Source organism: Anoplophora glabripennis, unplaced genomic scaffold, assembly GCF_000390285.2.
Source record: "Anoplophora glabripennis isolate ALB-LARVAE unplaced genomic scaffold, Agla_2.0 scaffold59, whole genome shotgun sequence".
NCBI classification, from domain to species: domain Eukaryota; kingdom Metazoa; phylum Arthropoda; class Insecta; order Coleoptera; family Cerambycidae; genus Anoplophora; species Anoplophora glabripennis.
In genome coordinates this window covers 528,971-550,549 of record NW_019425991.1, presented here as the reverse complement: position 1 = coordinate 550,549, position 21,579 = coordinate 528,971, and the positions used below count along the sequence as shown (strand labels likewise).

Here is a 21,579-nt window from a genome sequence, read left to right as displayed (position 1 = left end):
AAAAAAAATAGAAAACGAGAAAAACCCTGAAAAAATATGGGGATTTATAAAAAATGTCAGTTTTTAATAAGAAAAAAAAATAAAAAAGAAATGTCAAGAAATTTTCGTTTTTTTTTCTAAAATTGAAAAAAAAGATAGGTCTAAATAATTTTGATATATTTTTTTTCAAAAATACATTTAAAAACAAAAATTTAAAAAAAAAAACATCCTGATAACTTAATTTTTGAAAAAGTTAGTTATTTAAAAAAAAGCTATTTTTTTTCAAAAAGTACATCTAAAATCCAAAATTTTGAAAAAAACTATTTTCAAAAACTAATAACTTTTTGAGTTGGGTGAAAAATTTGAAAAAATTCTGAAAGGTTTTCAAAGGGGTAGAAAACAATAAAAAAGTCTGGGCCAAATCGGCCATTTTTAACCCTGACCCCTTTCGATTTGGCTGAAACTTTTTTATTGTTTTCTACCCCATTGAAAACAGAATTTTTTCACCCAACTCAAAAAGATGAATTTTTGAGATTTTTTTTTAAATAACTCAAAAATTGAGTTATATGGACGTTTTTTTCTCAAAATTTTGGGTTTTACATGTACTTTTTGAAAAAAAATAGATCAAAATTATCTGGACGGTTCACGGACTGGTTATTCACGGTTTTTTTCAATTTTCGAAAAAAAAAAACTAAAATTTCTCGATGATTACCATTTTTTAATTCTTTTTTCTTCTTATAAAAAAACACATTTTTTATGAATCCTGAAATTTTTTCAGTGGTTTTTTTGTTTTCTATTTTTTTATTGAAAAAAAAATTTTCGAATTTAGCTTATTTCACCTACCATTTTGAAAATTTTTGAAAATGTATATAGAATCCCAAAATTGAAAAAATTTGTTCTATACAGCTGATGACAATTTCAAAAAGTCAAAAGAGGATGGTTTCAAAATAATTTATTTGAGTTCAAATGTGTTGCATGTCTTTTTTTAAAGCCCACCGTTCATCCAAAAATGCCAAAAATGGACCAAATAGAAACTTTTTTCATTTTCTTTTTTTGGATGTAGTTTTTGAAAAAAATACAAAGAATTATTTAAAAGGATCTATTTTTTTCTTAACTTTTTCAAAAAAAATCGAAATTTTTTTCAGTTATTTCTTTCATATATTTCTTTTCAATTTTGGGATTGTATATACTTACATTTTCAAAAATTTTCAAAATGGTATGTGAAATAAGCTAATTTTGAAAAATAATTTTTTTTTCATTCGTTAAAAAAATAGAAATCAAAAGAACCACTGAAAAAATTTGAGGATTTATAAAAAATTTCAGTTTTTTTAAAAAAAAAAAAAAAGATAAATAAATAAACAGATAGATAAAACAGTGATAGGTTTTCATCAAACGTGAATATTAGGATTGGGAAAATAAAATTGTATCTAAAGAATTAACAATACAGAATTTCAAAGGAAATTTAATGCTCTACAAAAAAGGTCTCTTAACATTTTTGCATAAATTTACTCCTTCAAAAGTTATTCACGATCGAGTAGAAGTAAAAATCAAATTTTTTTTTTTTTGTTTGTTTTGGGCCCATTTTTTTTTTCACTCGGTGGAACTAAGTGATATACATCATCGACAACTATTATTCTACCAATATAATTAAAAATATCCAAAATTCATATTTAATAAAAGTTTCAGGCGAATAAAAATCATACTTGACATTGGCATAAAGCCAAAATCATTTCAAAATTTGAACAATTTTTTTTATCGTAAGTTGCACCATCTACCGGCATAAAGTGAAAGCACTACCTATAAATTCCCTAAGTGTATGCAACCTTATATACAGAAAATTATGGAATACGTAAACCGCTTTCATTTCATCTCAACCTTGAGTCAGGATCAGATAAACACGAACTAGATCCATGAATCCAATTTCGAAGAGAACAGAATTTTGTTTACTGTTGACATTTCGTTTGATTATAAACATCTATTCTTTTGTGCATAAATAATATAAAAATAGTAACTGCCTTCTCAGGGAAAAAAAGAGAAAAGGGGATTACCGATCTTGATAATTGATCTGACATGATCCGGAAATAACAAAACAGCTACGAACGTGATTTTAGGATCACAACGCGTTTAGATCCGGCAACCGCTAGTATTTGTTTTACACACTTGGTCACTTTGTTAATCCATTTTCAGTACAGTTCTGACCAAGTTCGTTTTTTTTAAACAAGTGAACAAACCAAAATATGACCCCCCTTTCCGATCTAACCTAGCCTAATATCGTGGTTAGTAAGTGAACAAGATAACCGAACAAAACATAACCTACAAATAATAATAATCATAAATCTAAATAACAAAAATAAGCCGTTGATAATGGATATGTGTTCATCCTATGAAGATGTGTATGTTGATTGTAAGTATGTTGGCCACAGTATGATTGACAACAACAACCTAATTAAACTGAAATTGAACAGACGTCAAAATTTAATATGGAGTAGATGTGTGTTTTATTTAACCTACAGTTAGTTCAAATCACGGTCACTTCTAGTTTGGTCAATATGACCAAACTGAACTAACCAAGTGTTAAAACAAATGCAGCTATTGCGTGCAACAAAACATAACCAAACAAAAATAACAAAATAGTGACAGGACGTTATTTTTTAGATTTTTTAGTCGGCTTCACTTTAATTTTTTCTGTTTACGTACAATTTCAGTCCCGTTGGGGATAAGGGGATGGCGCTTGAGGTAGAAGGTATAATACTCTTGTTTAGAAGTTTTAAAACTAATAATGATTGGGTATCGAACCGAAATGTGTTGTTTTCTTTTATGTTTGTAAAATTCTTGGGGCTTCCTACTAGAATTTAAAGTAAGTTACAGCCAGAGTTTTTATTATACTTTTACTTCTCTAAGAACGTGTTTATTTTTTTAATTAATGGTACTGTTATTATTCTTCCTGTATTCGCTCAAATTCTTAAATTAATTCTTAAATCTTTCAACATTTGCAATGCTCGGAAAATCTCCTGCAACTCATCGAATTTTTCAATTTGGCCTTGTTCTTTTATTCCTCGTTTTATTGTTATGAATTCCATCGATGTATTACGATTGGTCTGTTTAAAAAATTCTGATCTCTTATTAGCTCTATGGAATCCATCACATCGAAATGATGAATAAAAGTACAAAAGAACACGGCCTTTATGCTTGATTTCACTTGTTTTTCATTAATGGATATTGAAAGAACCTATGATTTTTATAAAATTTGAAATCATACAATACAATACATAATTTTCTGTGTATTTTGGTATAGTGTTTACGAAGACAATTGAAACCGTATAAAAACTAAAAGTCGACATCTCTTTATTGTGCAAGTTGGCATCTCTTTGTTGTGCCCAGGCAGTCCGGAAACAATAAAGAGATGCCGACTTTTAGTTTTTATACGGTTTCAACTATCTTCATAAACACTATAACTAAAGATTGATGAAATCTACCTAAAAATAATGATATTTTTTTTAAACAAAATTTTAAGACACGTGATAATTGGCGATTCAATTTTTATATTATTTAACAGTATTAGTTAATATTTAACGAAACATTGAAAAAATATAGATTTTTTAAAAGATCGTTGAAAATATTCAAGTTCTTTTGTCCACGTTGACACCAAAAAATATGGCGACTTCAAAACAACATGTTGCAAACTTCTTCAGTTTTAGTTAATTTTAATTGATTGTGTATTGAAATTTTAATAAAAATTTCTGTCCTGCCTTTACTGATAAACTTAGTGAGAAAATAAACTTTGAAGTTGCGGCTCGTTTTTAGTTAATTTGACATAAAACGATTTTTTTCAAATGAATTCATATTTTTTGTTGTAAATAATACGTACTTTAATGCATAAGTCAAATGGCCACCGAAGTCCTTCTTCCAGAAAATGTGGAAGATATTTCGTTGTATTTCAGATAAAGAAATTCTCCCGTAGGGAGGTCATAGACGTCATCCAGGACTTTATCCATGGAGAAGGGGTATGGATAAGTTCTCTAGAGACAACAGTTTTTCCATCGTCGAGCACCAGAATGGAGGAGTGCCAGAGGATATTCGATATTCGTACAGCCCCACACAGGCCCGATGCGCTTGAGGAATTTCTACAGGACATTTTTGAAGAGGTTCTCCCAGGGACCCCGATGTGGGCCAAAGGTAGATAATATTTTACGACCGAGCATTTTTTTTTAGTTTACAGTGAGATGCGCCAATATCCGATCCAACTACGGAGGGTTTTTGATGATATCTCAGAACCGTTTCAGATATAGAATTTAAATTTCGTACACGTATTGTCATTGATTTTTACTACTTTTGAGCGCTAATTTAATTTTTATTCTTATGACAGTGGCGGAAATTTTAGGATTGCGTCGGGTTCTTTTGGCAACAATTTTTACGACTGGGAAAATTGGCATTTTGAAAGCCTATTTTAATCCGCCAATGTTTTATTGCGGATCCATGTTAATAACAACTTTTTTTCTTAAAATGAGGCAAAGAATCACACCCTTCATTTTCCTCAACTATTAGCGAAACACACTGTATACAGGCTGTTACAAATTCAATTTTTATATGCAACGTTTCATCTTTCCATAACCATCATCAACTTGTTATCAACACTATTTTAAATACGACCCTGAAAATTTTATTACATTTTTTTCAAGCCTTCATGACCCCCAATACTGTACTGTCTCAGCCCGACCCAGATTCAGACGTTTTGCCTCGATAAATTCATCGTAATATAAAAAGAACCCAAAAACTTACGAATATACAGGGTGTTCCATTTAAAAAATTGAAGCTCCGCAATATACCATCTTTTTGGGTCACCCTGTATATTTGAAAATAAAATGATTAAACGCATCTTTTTAAGCAAAAAACTATTTCTATATAACATTTCTTTCTATCTCGACTAGTTTCCGAGATAATGCCTGTCGAGATAGCTCTGAAACACCCTGTATACTGAGCTTTTATACAATACAAGCTACGCGACCGTCAAACTTACCCAACATTACACGGAAATTCCCTAAATCTTGGCATCACCAATATTAATGACTTGTTTACAATGAACAATGACGAACAGTTACATTTACACATGAGAGATAATGCAATCGCCGATTGGTGTGATTTTTCACGAGATTTTGTTCAACTAATCAGCGACCGCATTATCTCTCAAGCGCAAACGTAACGGTTCGTCATTGTTCATTGTAAACGAATCATTAATATGCTAAGATTTAGGGCATTTTCGTACCTTGTTGTGTCACAAGACTTGGCTCTGTATATGGGGCGTTCCACGCCAAATCGGACGGTTCGAAAAATTTAAATTTTCGATTTCCTTAATTTTTCTATATTTTTTAGTACCCCTCAAAAAAGCCTTTCTGGTAAATTTTCAGATTTTTTTGATTACTTGTTCAAAAGATATAAAATTTTCAAAAAAACGCTCTTTTTTTGGTTTTTTGATCATAACTTTCTTAATAATGGTACAAATTAAAGCTTTTTTTTTATAAAAATATTTGTTTTTATATGGGCTTTACAGATAAAAATACAAAAGAAATAAATATTCAGTGTTTTTGATTAAGATTTTTAAGTTTGAAATTTTAAATCGTGTTTTTGAAAGTGAGTGTATCTTTCGATTTTTGTGAAAATTTTTTATTTCAAACTACTATTCTTTTAACAACTTTTAGGACCGGTCCGGTCATGGGCCCTCCATAATTACTATTTTTTTTTATTTTTGAAATTAAAAAAAAAAAGTTTTCTGTATAAATCATTATAAGTACCGATTTTTGTTTACTTTTTTTACTTATTTTAAATTAATTTGAATACTTTTTAATTATTAATAGGTGTTTAAAATCAATAAGTAAATCGTTGTCTATTTATAAACAATGATAACAAACGTTCTTATTTATTTTCGTGTTCTTTTAAAAATTGTTTCAAAATTATTTTATCAATGCTATTTTTTGTTGCAAAGTATTTTTTTTATTTAAATAATAGTATCTCTATGAATTTCTATTCAATTTAAAAAGAGTCGCACATCTTATGATTATTATTGATGTCAAATTTTCACCTGAGAAACACTATTTAGATGCAAAAGAAAAATTAAATTTGCGATACAATATAGCTAAGTCAATCATTGGGACCCAAAAATTTCATTCAATCTTTCCAAGGAGCTATGGAAATTCTAGTTTACAAAATAATATTTTGTGCCTTGGAATGATTGAATGAAATTTTGGGTTTGTTTGGGTTTGGCTGTATTGTAACGCAAATCTAATATTTCTTGCATCTAAATAGTATTTCTCAGCTGAAAATTTGACAGCAATATTCATAAGATGTGCGACTCTTTTTAAATTTGATAGAAATTCATAAAGATACTATTGTTTAAATAAAAAAATACTTTGCAACAAAAAATAGCATTGATAAAATAATTTTTAAATAATTTTTAGAAGAACACGAAAATAAATAAAAACGTTTGTTATAATTGTTTATAAATAGACGTTTAATTATTGATTTTAAACACCTATTAATAATTAAAAAGTATTCAAATTAATTTAAAATAAGTAAAAAGAGACAAAAATCAGTACTTATTTATAGTGAATTTTTTTTAATTTTCAAAAATCAAAAAAAAAAATAGTAATTATGGAGGGCCCACGACCGGACCGGTCCTAAAAGTTGTTAAAAGAATAGTAGTTTGAAATAAAATATTTTCACAAAAATCGAAAGATACACTCACTTTCAAAAATACGATTTAAATTTCAAACTCAAAAATCTTAATCAAAAACACTTTGAATAATTTTTTTGCATTTTTATCTGTAAAGGCCATCTGAAAACAAAGATTTTTATAAAAAAAGCTTTAATTTGGACCATTATTAAGAAAGTTATGATCAAAAAACTAAAAAGAGCGTTTTTCTTGAAAATTTTATAACTTTTGAACAAGTAATTAAAAAAATCTCACAATTTACCAGAAATGATTTTTTGAGGGGTACTAAAAAATATAAAAAAATTAAGGAAATCACAAATTTAAATTTTTCGAACTGTCCGATTTGGCGTGGAATGCCCCATATATACACTATTAGGTTATGATGCATTTATAGTTTATTATTTTTAGACCTTTATTTGGAATTTTTATTGTACTGCAAAGTTACTTCCACGCGAAACTTTGCTGAATGTCTTTTGCATTTCGCTGCTCTCCTCAACCTTATCCTTTCAGCCTGACGAAGCGAACAACATGAAAGCGAAAAGTCAAAGAACGCCGATGAATGACAGTGACATTTCGCAGAAGTAACTTTGTTGCTCGACACTATTTTTCAGTAGAACTGGCGTTTAAGACGTAATATGTTTTTATTTGTTACAGGACAGAGGAAATCTCTGAAACGCTCAAGGAGGTCAATGAATACAAAAAGTTACTAAATTTAAAATAATTAATGTACATTTGGTGCTATAATAATTAATATAACTGCATGTAACATTTTTCTTAATAAAAAGTAGTAAAATTATGTTGTATTTGTGTCCTCAATTTCTTTCTATCTTCAAATTTTGGCGCCAGTATTTTGTAGTAGGTGGCGCCATCTATCCACTATGAAGTTAATACAATCTATTAATTATGATAGTTTCCTAAAAGTAGGAAATCGTTTATTATAGCTACTGACCGGTAGATGGCGATCGTGAAACAACGGGGAGAGTTGATTTTAAAAAAAATCCTTGATAATTATTCAAAACTGCAAGTAACGATTTAAATATGTTGTGCACATACAGAGTAGTCCCCGATTTATATGAAAATATGTGGTTTTACTAAATATATTCACGTAAAATAAAATTTTGGTATCAAGAGACTATGAAGTGAAAAACGGTTTAGGAGACAAGTATAATTATGGTTAAATAGTACAAAATTTCAATTATACACTTTGAAACAAAAATGTGTTTATTGAAAAAAATAATTGACAAAGTATTTTCCACAATATAATTATCGAGTAACAAATGGCCTTAAAAAATAATGATAAAACAAATAAAATAAAATTAAGAGGGCTCTATAGGAAATAGCCGACTTTTTATAGATTTTATTACACAGCTTTTCTAAATATGAATCAACGCGCAAATAACGGACTTTCCTCCATTCTAGCGCAGATTTTCTATAAAATGGACTTGGTTTGAAACTCAAATTACTTTTCGGTGTAAAGAAATTTGTAATTTACGGTACAAATTACAAATTCCTCTACAACAAAAAGTAATTTGTGTTTCAAACTAAGTCCATTCTATAGAAAATCTGCGATTGAATGGGGGAAAGTCTGTTATTTGTGCATCGATTCATATTTAGACAAACTGTGCAATAAAATCTCTAAAAATGTATTGCTGGTTGCCTATTTGTTGTAGAGCCCCCTTAACGTACATATACTTAATACTACATTTTTACTTACAAATACAAGATAGTACAAAGCAACACCATAATAATACAATATTTTATTTTTCAAGGCGAATTTTCAAATATCCTTCAGCTACGAAAACCGTGGCTCCTGATCTTAAACTGTGAATTTCTCAAAAAACTCAAAATAATTTTTAGGGTCAACTCAAAGCGTACATGAAATATTCATATTTTACCGAATATCTCACACCACATTTCACTTTGGTCAAATTCATCGCCGCGAAATTAGCACTTACCTTCGATACAAATCGTTTCTAACACTCGGCCTCCGTGGCACGTTTTCGACATCAATTCAGGCACTTATCACTATTAACCTCAACACATAACGTTATTGGACTCCTTGATGAGGAACAGCGCCTCGTCCTGCTTGTAGTCCGGCGGCATCACCAGGCCCTCCACGAAATCCGAGTAGGAGCTCCCCAACAGTCCCGTCCTGGACTTCCTGAAAAGTTCCTTGTAGACGGAGGCGCACCGCTTGGACATCTCGGCGACGCACAGCTTCTGCTGGTCGGTACGTGCGTCGAACGTCGCCACGCGATCCCCGATCGACTGCAGCCTCATCTGCAGCTTGAGGAGATCCTCTGGTCTGAACGTTATAACGTCCTCCTGCAGCGACAGGAAATCGGAGAACAAAGCCACGTCGTTGGCCCAACGGAGGATCTCCCCGGATCCCGGTTCAACGGCGGCTATGAGGATCCTGATGACGTCGTACTGCTCGTTTATGAACAGGCCGGGGAGTAGGTGCTGCACGAGGACGTCGTTGGCCTTGCCGTAGTTCCGAGCGTGGGCGAAGTGGTTGAAAGCGTGGAAGTGCCGTTGGAGCAGCAGGGATTTCTCAGCTTTGACGCCGTGGATCCATTCGGGCGGCAGCCGCATCCTGTTCACCAGATCGCTTTGCGAGTCCAACGTTTTCCTGTCGGTTTCGGCGGACAGGTTCCTGTCGAGGATGGCCGTTACGAGGTTCCGTTTCAGGGCGTTGTCTTTCAGGTACAGCAGGACGAAAATCGCCCACTCCCACTTGCCCAACGACTCCAGTTGGTTGGAAAAGCTCGTGCAGAGCTTCGTTATCTCCGCGTCTTCTATTAAGCCCACGTCCAGCGACAGGAACAGTTGCAGCAGCAACCAGCTGAAATGTTACGGTTATAATCTCACTAAAAACGATTCTAAACGCTGTTACCTTAGTCTGTAATCCAGGGGATCGTCCGTGTGCGTCGCCGGATTCAGAACGCTGCTCAACCTGTGCACCCTCGTCTTGTACAGCTTCAAAACGTGGTAAATCACGTCGAACGTGTTTTCCTCCCGGTAACCGCTTCTGTACGGCGGATTTGGAAGGTCGGCGTATCCCTTGTTCTCGAACGCACGCTCGTACAGCTCGATGGCTACCTGAACGGGAGCGCCAACAGGACAAACGTACCACAGGTGCATCCCGAAGGCACGTTTCCAGTCGACGTCCTCGAAAACGTTGATGCCTTCCTTGACGGGTATGCCGGACAGGAGGAGGTAAATGCGTTTCATGTCGTCGCTGATGTGGTTGGCCGCCATCGAGGTGTACCACCCCTCGATCTGTTCCTGAAGGAAGAGTTTGGTACTGTTGGTCAAACTCAGTTGCGAGATGATCAGCGAAAGGCTGGGCATGTGTTCGTCCATGGCGAGGTTAGCGGCTTCGGGTATCTTGAAAACGGACAGTTGGTTGAAGAGACGTTTTGGTGTTGTCGTCGTCGTGGCTAGATCGTCATAGTTTGTGTTTAACTTTAGCCTGGAATTAAAATATCAAGTTTTTTACGTTTAATGGTTAAGAAATGTGTTTATGAAGAAGGCGCAGAAATGCCATATATCGTTTATCCTTATTTCTGCTCACATGACTTCATATTTAAGATTTCAAGTTTCAACATGAATTTGAACCGGAAATTTCGTAAACAAACTTGACATTTTTAAAACATTTATCAGGACGTGTCCCTAATTGCATACTCAAAATTACAAATTTCAAACATAAATAAAAGAGTGACTGCAAAAAAACCTGTGATTTTCGTCAATTTTTTCACAATTCGCAGAGAATTAAGAAAAATACATAAAAATATGTTTTTGGTGGCAAATTACTTGTAAAAAACTGAAATGAGCACAGGTTTTATTAATTTGAAAATTTTAGAAATCACCCCTACTTCGGGGTTGAAAAAATGCCAAAAATGAAAAATTTGAATATTACCAATTGATATAAAATCATTAGCATGTGAATATATATTTTTTGGAATCTGTACAATTATTTCTGATATTATCTATTGTTGGGGATGATTCCACCCCCTGAGCGCGCTTAAGGGTGAATTTTCTAATTCAACATGCTTATTTCAATCATGAGAATAAATCTTTCTTTGTATCAAGAATCATTGGATAGAAAAATTCACATACTAATAGTTTTTATATTTATTGGTAATATTCAATTCTTCATTTTGGGCGTCTTTTCAACCCTTAAATAGGGGTGATTTTTGAAAATTTTCAAAACACTAAAAGCTATGCTCATCTTAATTTTTACGGCGAGTAATTTGAGACCAAAAACATATTCTTATCTATTTTCTTTAGTTCTCTGCGAATTGTGAAAAAACGGGCGATTTTTAAGGTGACTTTCAAGTTTGAAAAACAAAATTATAGTTTTAAATATGAAATTTAAAATTTTAACTTAAAATTTGAAATTTTTACTTTGACACAAAATGTATATATGAATTTGTAATTTGGTTAATAAAAAGTGTTTCAAACTGGAAATTTCATATTTAAAACTTTAAATTTCAAGTTCACTTTTAAAATTTTGTGTTTCAAACGTGAAATTTTAGTTTAAAAAACGAAACTTTGGTTGTAATACATGAAATATTGGGTTTCAACACGAGTTTTCAAATTTTAACACAAACTTGAAATTTTTACTTTAACACAAAATGTATGAATTTGTAATTTGGTTAATTAAAAGTGTTTCAAATTCGAAATTTCGCATTTCAAACTTGAAATTTCAAGTTCGCTTTTAAAATTTCAAGTTTCAAATGTGAAATTTTAGTTATTTGTATGAAATTTTAAATGTTCTAAATTTCAAGTTCAAATCAAGATTCCCCGTTTCAATCTCAAAATTTCCTAGTTTAAATTCAAAATTTCAAGTTTGAAAAACGAAATTTTGGGTTTCAACATGAATTTTCAAATTTTAACACAAACTCGATATTTCTACTGTGACACAAAATGTATGACTTTGTAATCTGGTTAATAAAATGTGTCAAACTCGAAATTTCGCATTTCAAACTTGAAATTTCAAGTCCACTTTCAAAATTTAAAGTTTGAAATATGAAATTTTGGGTTTCAACATGAATTTTCAAATTTTAACACAAACTCGATATTTCTACTGCGACACAAAATGTATGACTTTGTAATTTGGTTAATAAAATGTGTTTCAAACTCGAAATTTCGCATTTCAAACTTGAAATTTCAAAGTTCAGTTTTTAAATTTCAAGTTTGAAAAACGAAATTATGGGTTTCAACATGAATTTTCAAACTTTAACTCAAACTCGAAATTTCTATGCTAACAAATGTATGTATGAATTTGCAATTTTGTTAATAAAAAGTGTTTCAAAGTAGAAATTTCATATTTCAAACTTGAAATTTCAAGTTTACTTTTAAAATTTCGAGTTTTAAATGTGAAATTTCAAGTTCATTTTTTAAACTTCAAATTTGAAAAACGAAATTTTGGGTTTCAACATGAATTTTCAAAGTTTAACTCAAACTCGAAATTTCTATGCTAACAAATGTATGTATTAATTTGTAATTTTGTTAATAAAAAGTGTTTCAAATTAGAAATTTCATATTTCAAACTTGAAATTTCAAGTTTACTTTTAAAATTTCGAGTTTTAAATGTGAAATTTCAAGTTCATTTTTAAACGAAATTTTGGGTTTCAACATGAATTTTCAAATTTTAACAAACTTCTACTTTGTCACAAAATGTATGAATTTGTAATTTGGTTAATAAAAAGTGTTTCAAACTCGAAATTTCGAATTTCAAACTTAAATTTCAAGTTCACTTAAAATTTCGAGTTTTAAACGCAAAATTTTAGTTTTCTAAATTTTAAATTCAAACTCAAAAGTTCCTGGTTCAAACTTGTTTCAGTTTTAAACGCAAAATTTCTAGTTTGCATTTTTAAGTATGAACTTGAAATTTTGAGATCGAACTTGAAATTTTAGGTAACACGAAATTTTAAATTTTAAATTTAAAACTTGAAATCTAAGGTTCTTAAACAAAAATTCAAATTTTAACTCAAACTTGAGATTTGGAGTTTGAATTCGAAATTTTGTAAATAAAAAAGGTATACTTTCATAACGAAGAAAATGTACCATTCACTAACCAAGTGTATCTGATTGGAGACACAAAATATCAAATTCGAAATTAGACTTAAAAATTCAAATATAAACTTGAAATTTCGAAATTGAACTTGAAATTTTAACTCAAACCTAAAATTTCAAGTTCAAATCAAGATTTCATAGTTTAAACTCAAAATTTCAAGTTTCAATTCGCTTTTCTTCGCTTTCACGATGAAGACAGTAAACTTACCACTCGCTAAGCAGGTGCCTCCGATTGGAGACGGTGTTCTCGCCGGGGCCCCAAAGCGCCTCTGCCAACGTCCAGATGCTGTACGAGTAACGACTCTCCATGGCGCTGTACTTTGCGGCAAGTTTCGAGAACAGCTTCGCCTGCTTCCTCAAGTACGAGTCGCCGTTGCGGATCTGAAAGGTCGGGATGAGCTTTTCGTCCAGTTCGCAAGCGCTCTCTTCCAGAACGACCTCCAAAGCGTCCGAGAGGAATTCCTGCAACGAAAAATTTGAATAATCGACGTTTTTACTTTCAGTAAAACCCGTACCTTTAAAGGATCGAAGTCCTTGGAGTAGACACCGATATCGATGGTGTTCCGGCACAGTTCAGCGTTGTTTCCGTCAAGATCTGCGTTTGGTCCAAAAAAATCGAAACCGCGAGCCCAGCCTACCCTAAACGATTTGCCTTTAAACATACCGAGATCCATATAAGTCCTAGACGGGATTATGCTGGGAGCGACTTCGGCACCTGTTGAGAAATTAATATTAATTTCCATCGCCTTGAACTCAAAAAAAATAATACTCACCTACGAAATTGTAGACCTTGTCCACCCTAGGCCTCAACACCGTCTTCTTCTTGGGTAACACTTCTTCTCGTATGACGGGCAACTGCCGGATGTCCTCCGTCAGGTCCAGGTACGACTTCATGACGGGTATGTGGCTTCCGGCGTCGGAGGATCTGTCGTCGTCAAATAACGTCGATTTCATGATTTGTATGCTCCTGCTGGTCGACCTACTGGACGGGTCGTAATATGGTAAGTGTAGGGGCACGCCCTGGGGCACTACGTGATAATCGTCCTCCGAAACGTTGTCGCCGTACATGGACTGCGGCAGGAGGTCGTCTTCAGGATTGAAGTGGTCGCCGTCCTCCACGAAGATGTCCATGTCCATGCTCAGTCTGGCCTAGAAATAAAGTAAATGGGAAATTATTGCCCGAAAGTATTTTTTTTTGTTCGAAAAGTTAATATTTTTTTAAACTAATATTTTGCTATTTTTTTTTGATATGCAATTATTTTCAAATTTGGTAGACTTATAACTGGTAAAAGAAACTGCACCTACGAAAAACAAAATCATCAAGATTTTAAAGTGGTAAAAGACTTTAGTGGTCTTAATTTGCTAAAATATTGGCCGTAATGGGTCAGTTTTAAAAAAAATTAAACAGCTTAATATTAAATTCAAGTAAATTATTACAAATACAAATTAAAGATTATTTGGAGATTTTAATAACTTATAACTGCATAAAATTTAATTTTCTTGTACGTTTTACTTATAGCGCAAAAAAGTACATTTGAACTACTTTTTAGGATTGTCCCAAAACAGCTTTGTTTATTATCCAAAATAGTTGATGTTATCAATTTGGAAACAAAAGTCCTTTTTGTGTAGGATTTTTAAATAATCTTTACGTTACGCCGTTTAATTTTTTCTTTTTTTTTTTTGAGGTTATATTAGCCTATTTTTGGTAGACTTATTACTGGTAAAAAAAACTGCACCTACGAAAAACAAAATCCTCAAGATTTTAAAGTGGTAAAAGAAGTGACCTTTATTTGCTAAAATACTGGCCGTAATCGCTCACTTTAAAAAAAAATAAACAGCTTAATATTAAATTCAAGTAAATTATTACCCATACATACTACATTTTTTGAAGATTTTAATAATTTACAACTGTATAAAATTAAATTGTCTTGTACATTTCACTTATAGCGCAAAAGTAAATTTGAACTACTTTTAGGATTGTCCCAAAACAACTTCGTTTATTATCTAAAATAGTTGATGTTATCGATTTGGAAACAAGAGTACTTTTTGTGTAGTAGATTAAATAATCTTTACGTTACGCCGTTTAATTTTTTCTTTTTTTTTTGAGGTTATATTAGCCTATTTTTGGTAGACTTATTACTGGTAAAAAAAATTGCACCTACGAAAAACAAAATCCTCAAGATTTTAAAGTGGTAAAAGAATTTAGTGACCTTTATTTGCTAAAATACTGGCCGTAATCGGTCAATTTAAAAAAAAATAAACAGCTTAATATTAAATTCAAGTAAATTATTACCAATACAAATTAAAGATTATTTTTTGAAGATTTTAATAACTTACAACTGTATAAAATTAAATTGTCTTGTACATTTCACTTATAGCGCAAAAGTACATTTGAACTACTTTTAGGATTGTCCCAAAACAACTTCATTTATTATCCAAAATAGTTGATGTTATCGATTTGGAAACAAGAGTCCTTTTTGTGTAGGATTTTTAAATAATCTTTACGTTACGCCGTTTAATTTTTTCTTCTTTTTTGAGGTTATATTAGCCTATTTTTGGTAGACTTATTACTGGTAAAAAAAATTGCACCTACAAAAAACAAAATCCTTAAGATTTTAAAGTGGTAAAAGAATTTAGTGACCTTTATTTGCTAAAATACTGGCCGTAATCGCTCACATTAAAAAAAAAAAAATAAACAGCTTAATATTAAATTCAAGTAAATTATTACTAATACAAATTAAATTATTTTTTGAAGATTTTAATAACTTACAACTGTATAAAATTAAATTGTCTTGTACATTTTATTTATAGCGCAAAAGTGCATTTGAACTACTTTTAGGATTGTCCCAAAACAACTTCGTTTATTATCCAAAATAGTTGATGTCATCGATTTGGAAACAAGAGTCCTTTTTTGTAGGATTTTTAAATAATCTTTATGTCATTCCATTTAATTTTTTCTTTTTTTTGAGGTTATATTAGCCTATTCAGCGGCGGTGTATGAAAATTAGGACAAAAAGGTTACAAAAAATTCAATTTTAGGGTAAGAATTTGAGAAAACTTGATGATAATCCTTATTACTGATAACCTCTGTATAAGTATAACCTCACTTTGAGGTTATGTACCATACCTAGTAGTAACACCCTGTACAAATGAGAACAAAGATAGTTTACATAATAACTGAAAAGAAGACGTGGAATATTTAAAATAAACGTAGTACTATATTCTTTTTAAAATTGTTTAGCCGAAACTCTTTCCAGAACTCAATCCAACATATGTACGAAACTCACCTGAATTTCCTTGCCGCCGTCATCCTTCTTCTTCTGCTGGTCCACTTTGGGGGGAACCTCCCCGCCCTCTTTGGCGCCACCTTCCACTTTCTTGCCCTCCTCGTTTTTCTTCTTCTGTGCCTCCTTGTCGTTGGCCTCGGCCTCCTCATCGCTGTCGTTGAAGCCATATCTGGAGAAGTGGTCGACTTTGAACACCCAGGAACCCGTCTCGGGCCGGAAATCCACGAACTTAGCCCCCTTCTTGACGGTGATCTTCCTCAGCTTCTCGGCGAAATTCATCTGCAAAAGCTCCTGGACATCTTTTATCAACGTGTTGGTGTCTGCCCGACGGGGGTACACGTTATCCAGGGTCACCTGCGCCTTACGGTTCAAACCCTGAAAAATAAAGAATAAAATACCGGAACGGAAAACGTAAGTGCGTTTTTGATTCTTACCTGACCGACTGGCGGTTTCTTAGAATCGTCAGGGTAGACGTTGATCTCCCTGTACCGAAAGTGAACCAATTCGTCGATGTTGAGCCCCGCCACGTCCAGCTCGTCGGGAAAGTAGACGTTACCGTAGCCCCTCCTGCCGATCGTGAAACCTTTGACTATGCAGGCACCGTTCTCGTCGACGTACTGGCCGAGTTCCTCCAAAGCGGGCAAGGTGTAGTACTCGGGCCTGGTGCATACGATGCCGCAAGGGTAGGTCTTCGAGGTGTCGCCACCACCCGCGAAGTTAACAGGTTCCTCCTCGTCATCGAACGCCGCGGAATACACACTTTTATGATCTGAAACGTAAAGGTGAGTAAACGATAAACGTTATTTTTAACCGGGTTAAGTACCTGGCCCAGTGTTTTTGTCGACGCTATGAACAACTGCTTTATGCGTCGACGATTGAACGGAAGCGTTTTTCGTTTCGTTAATCGTATTATCGAAGGTCAGTCGTAAAGGCGTCGTCCTCAGGTCGTTTTGCACGGCAGATTCGATCCTGTTATTCTCTGAGTTGCTGTTCTCGTCAGGCGAAAATAAGTGCTTCAGGATGTCCGTTCGCATCAGACCCGGAGAATTCCCTTCTCCGCTCATATTCGGTCGCTGTTTCAACACCAATCGGCGACAGTTCGTCTTGACGTAGTCGGGAGAGTTGTTGCCGTCTTCCTTAAATTTTGGGGACAAGCCCTCAAAGAGACTGTCCTGAAAGGGTTACGTTAAAAATGAACGAATTCGTTCGTCAGTTTAAAATATTCGAACTTACCCTGACGCTTTTCAAAGGGAATACCTTCAGTTTTGAATTGTGCGACAAATCGACCTTCTTCTGGGGGTCGAGCAGGGCCTTGAGCTCCTTGGGATCCGTCGCTGATACCGAGGGAGAATCAGTCTTGATTTTCGGCTCTAATCCCAGGAGATGGGGAGCGTCGCCAAATGGATCTGATGTCAGCAGAGCCAAGTTAGAGACGGCCGGTTGTTCGGGGGGTGGAAACAGCCTGGAAAAACAAAAATAATCACACTGGAATAATTAGTATGTTTTTTCTCATTTGCACGCATATGACTTGAAGGAAAACGCCTAAGCTGGAAACTGACAAATCGATAAATGAAAAATTGTACACTTGCACAGAAATAACACTCACGACTGCTGTTGCTGTAGACCAAAACCAGCGTTAGGTTGAAATGTTGTGCCCGTATTACCAAACAAACCCGTCGATCCAGTATTGCCGAAAAGTCCGCCGGGTTTAGCCGCTGTATTACCAAAAAGTGAAGTTCCCGTATTTTGAAAACCTGAAAACCAGTCGTTAAAAAAACAAAATTCACACAAAAATGATTCCACGAACCTCCCATAGAAGTACCAAAAGCTGACGGTTGGGATGTACCAAACGCCGGCGCCGTCGTTTTGCCAAAAGTACTGCCGAAAGGCGTCGCATTTGTAGCTCCAAAAGTATTCGTCTGTCCGAAAGCTCCGGTAGTGCTGGTTTGACCGAACAAAGGTTTGTTGGGCTGGAAAAGACTGGAGGTTTGTGTGGAGGCTGGCGGGCCAAACGAGAAGCCCGTTGACGTCTGACCTGCTCCAAAACCCGTCGTGGGCTGCGTAGGTTTACCAAATAAACTTCCGGCTGTATTCTGTGAGAAATTAAACACATCGATTTAATTAAAACGTAAACAACATACAAGAAATACGCACCTGTGTGGTTGTTGGCCCGAACAATCCCGTACCAAACCCGGACTGCTGCGTTGTGTTGGTGTTTGTGCCGAAAATAGGTTGCATCGTGCTTCCGAATGGTTTGGCGGCTTGGGTGGCGCCGAAAGGATTCGCCGTCTGGGTCGTACCTCCAAAACCAAATGTACCCGTGCTGCTGGTGGGAGCTCCAAAACCTGTCGGCTTACCGAACAAGCCCCCGGACTGTTGCTGTTGGTTTCCTAGCCCAAAACCGCTCGTATTCTGCCCGAAAGTCGAAGCGGTTTGCCCAAAACCGGTAGTTTGTCCGAAAGCCGATTTTGAGGCATCCGTTTGACCAAACAGCGATGGAGCTGAAGTCGCGGCTGCTCCGAACGGAGGAGCACCGAAACCAGCTTGTTGCTGCGGTCCTAAAAATATATATATAGTACTGCATATACTTTTACTCACTTTTTATAAGTATAAACAGGACAACCTTGTTTAAAAATAAATTAAAAATATCTATTTCTTATAAATTAACTACTCTATCACTAAAATCATTATTTTCTGTTGGATTCAAGTCTGGATATCCAATCGGACGCTCTAAATCATTAACCTCTTCCCGCCCCTACCTTTCCTGTTGGCGAGATAATCCTCGAACCTCAACTCCTCAAACGACCTGTTCTCGTACTCCTTCATGCAGGTAATGCTGTGGTGTTTGGTGTTGATGCTCTGTGCCACCCCGTTCTTCATCATAGTGTCCGTGCCGGTAACCGGGTTAAATTTGACGACTGTCCCGGCGGCCTGTTGGCCCACGAATCCGGTAGTGCCGCCAAATAGGTTGCTGGTGGACGGCTGAAAGATGCTGGATGTCTGTTGCGGCTGGGGTTGCTGTCCGAACAGGCTTGGTTGGGCGGATTGGGTGCCGAACCCGAAGCCGGGCGGCTTGTTTTGTTGTCCGAACGTGGAGGATGTGTTAAACAGGCCGCTAGTGGAGGCCTGTTGCTGTCCGAATAGGTTGGAAGAGCCTGGGGAAAGGTCAAAGTGAAAATGTCTGGGGTCATTCCCGAAATCGTTTTTTTTCAAAATGATAGTCAGTTCTTTCGCTTCTGATAGTGCCAAAATGTATTTTAATGCATCTAATTCGTACATTTTTATTTTCTAATAGACTTTATATTGTTACATATATTTTACAAACTTGTAATATTGATTATTGTCTGTAATTTCTTTGAAGCATATATAATTTTTTAGTAAATTTGAAATAACAGTAAAATTCAACATAATTGACGATCATTTGAAAATATTTTATCTGTATTTCATACAATTTTATTATCAAGTTTAAAGATAAAAACAATCGAAATATTACACACCATAAAAATGCCACTAGTTATTAGTAAAATCCTCAAAATATCTTAAATTAGACTATACTAGAGTCCTAAATTGTAGACAGTCTCCTTTTACAGAAATTAATAAATATACAACAACAAATTGATGTCGATTTTGTTTAAAATTAGATTATCCCAAAGCACGCATATGACGTGAAGGGAAACGTCTAGAAACTGACAAATTGAGAAATAAAACTGTGTAACGCTCGTCTCTTTTTCTGCACGACAAGCGAAAATTAGAACGCTGGTAACGTATTATTGGAACACTATGCCCAATGTAGAGCACATTACACTTTCCATGCAGAGAAAATTATTTTAACAGATTTAAAACTGCAAAAATTGTCTGATTCATTTACGTGACCCGCTGCCTACTATTTTGGAACTTAGTACATGAAACGGCTGTATGCTAAAGAAATAGTTGACTTATCATTGTAAGATGATTCACGCACAAATTAACGTTAATAATTTACATTTACTTTTGTATTTAAAGATTTAAATTGCAACATACTACAAAGAAATAGTACAGACAACAATCAGTACAATCTCTTGATAAATTAAACTTATACAGTTTATTTGCAAAACAATTTTTTCACTCCCAACCTAATCCAATACATTTTCTTGAATCCTACCCAAATATATCCACCAATAATCAATCTCCAACCGTTTCTTCAGCCATAGTCTTCAGCCATACGCTACATGCCGCGTTAAACTTAATTTTTAAAATATTTTGAAGATCCGTACAGTAAAAAAACTTAAATTCACTACTAGTACTTACCAAAACCGCCCGGGGTAGACGTCGGGGCTCCGAAAGTAGTGTTTGCATTTTGGAATAAGTTCGTGGATTGTGCCTGTGTCGAGGGAAACAAAGAAGTATTGCTGGGTTGCCCGAACGTCGAGGTGGATGGGCTGCCGAAAGTTCCAGTGGTAGGTTTACCGAAAAGTTGACTCTGTCCAAAGGGATTCGCACTTGCCGTAGAGGTTGCACCAAAACCTTAAAACGAAAAAAAATTGTACAAACCATGGGCTGTTTTAATTTCTTCACTTACCAAAGGATGTGTTGGGTGCTGTGGCTCCAAATGCGGGTTTGTTCAAATTTCCAAACATTGTGAAATCTGAAGTAGGGTTACACGACTGACAGAAAACTAAGGAGTCACAGTTTATTGGAACATTTAAAAACACATAACGGCCTTTCTAAGGCCTTATAGCGATCGAGTTTCAGGTCAAAATCTATATACAGCGCAAATTAATTGATTATCTTTTGAGATTACGTATAAAAAATATTGTTTAATACCTCTAACCGATTTGTTTTGAGACACTGAAAATAACAAAAACAGAGATCATATAATACGGTGTCAATCTAATCCATTATACATTGTTATTCCATGGCACTGAGATATATATCCACAGACCAGGCGGGCTTTCGTTTTAGCAAAAATAAGACCGATTAGCAACTAATATCAGTTCAGAGTAACTCTAAGTTGCCATTAGCTACTATTTTTGCCTAATCGAAAGGGCCTCAGGGTACATTAGGCGAGTTTTATTTATCAGAGATCTCAATTAATCGAAAGAGTTAAAATTATTGGTTGAGATATGATGTAAATTAAACACTGCTATTACAATAACTGATTACAATTCTATGCTACAGCAATTTTTTTCCCAAATAGAATAGTCAAACTCCCTTAAATCATGAATGAAGTATGAAAGTATGAATATTTTGGTTATATATGTTGCTTAACCTAATCTAATCTGAAATAATTTTTTCCGAAGTTTCATGCGTACGCTTGGTTTGAAAATTGAACCCAATACGATTTTGTCTATTCTATTGTCTTTATCTATTTGGGAAAAAAAATACCTTTAAACATCTATAGAAAAATCACAAAGCCTTGTGAAAAAATGTGGATCCTCATCTGTTAAATATTGGCGTGTATATAAAAAAATTAATTTGTGGATCCTTTGGAACATTAAAATTGGTGGATGATGTGATAGAATTAATTCATGTAAAAAGAACTGA

The 21,579-nt window shown here is 34.3% G+C and overlaps 2 protein-coding genes across 3 annotated transcripts; one reads left to right on the top strand and one right to left on the bottom strand.

Annotated features, from left to right (window-relative positions):
• The first annotated feature begins 2,235 nt into the window (after nucleotides 1-2,235).
• On the top strand, nucleotides 2,236-7,464 carry LOC108906686. Of its 2 annotated transcripts, XM_018710028.1 has the most exons (3): nucleotides 2,236-2,383; nucleotides 3,921-4,155; nucleotides 7,340-7,464. In XM_018710028.1, the coding sequence occupies exons 1-3, from the start codon at nucleotides 2,363-2,365 to the stop codon at nucleotides 7,393-7,395; spliced, it is 312 nt and encodes a 103-aa protein (XP_018565544.1). In that variant the 5' UTR covers nucleotides 2,236-2,362; the 3' UTR covers nucleotides 7,396-7,464. The 2 variants fall into 2 exon arrangements, with proteins under 2 accessions (XP_018565544.1, XP_018565537.1); XM_018710021.1 differs by lacking the exon at nucleotides 2,236-2,383 and having other exon boundaries at nucleotides 3,652-4,155.
• Nucleotides 7,465-8,268: 804 nt separating this feature from the next.
• Nucleotides 8,269-20,893, bottom strand: LOC108907091 (nuclear pore complex protein Nup98-Nup96). Its single transcript, XM_018710619.1, has 15 exons — nucleotides 20,615-20,893; nucleotides 20,344-20,559; nucleotides 18,816-19,211; nucleotides 18,211-18,614; nucleotides 17,864-18,149; nucleotides 17,663-17,810; nucleotides 17,290-17,518; nucleotides 16,880-17,228; nucleotides 16,491-16,825; nucleotides 16,057-16,431; nucleotides 13,543-13,918; nucleotides 13,285-13,484; nucleotides 12,978-13,231; nucleotides 9,582-10,160; nucleotides 8,269-9,530 (listed from the first exon to the last, which is right to left on the bottom strand). The coding sequence occupies exons 1-15, from the start codon at nucleotides 20,670-20,672 to the stop codon at nucleotides 8,720-8,722; spliced, it is 5,016 nt and encodes a 1,671-aa protein (XP_018566135.1). The 5' UTR covers nucleotides 20,673-20,893; the 3' UTR covers nucleotides 8,269-8,719.
• Between the last annotated feature and the right edge of the window lie 686 nt (nucleotides 20,894-21,579).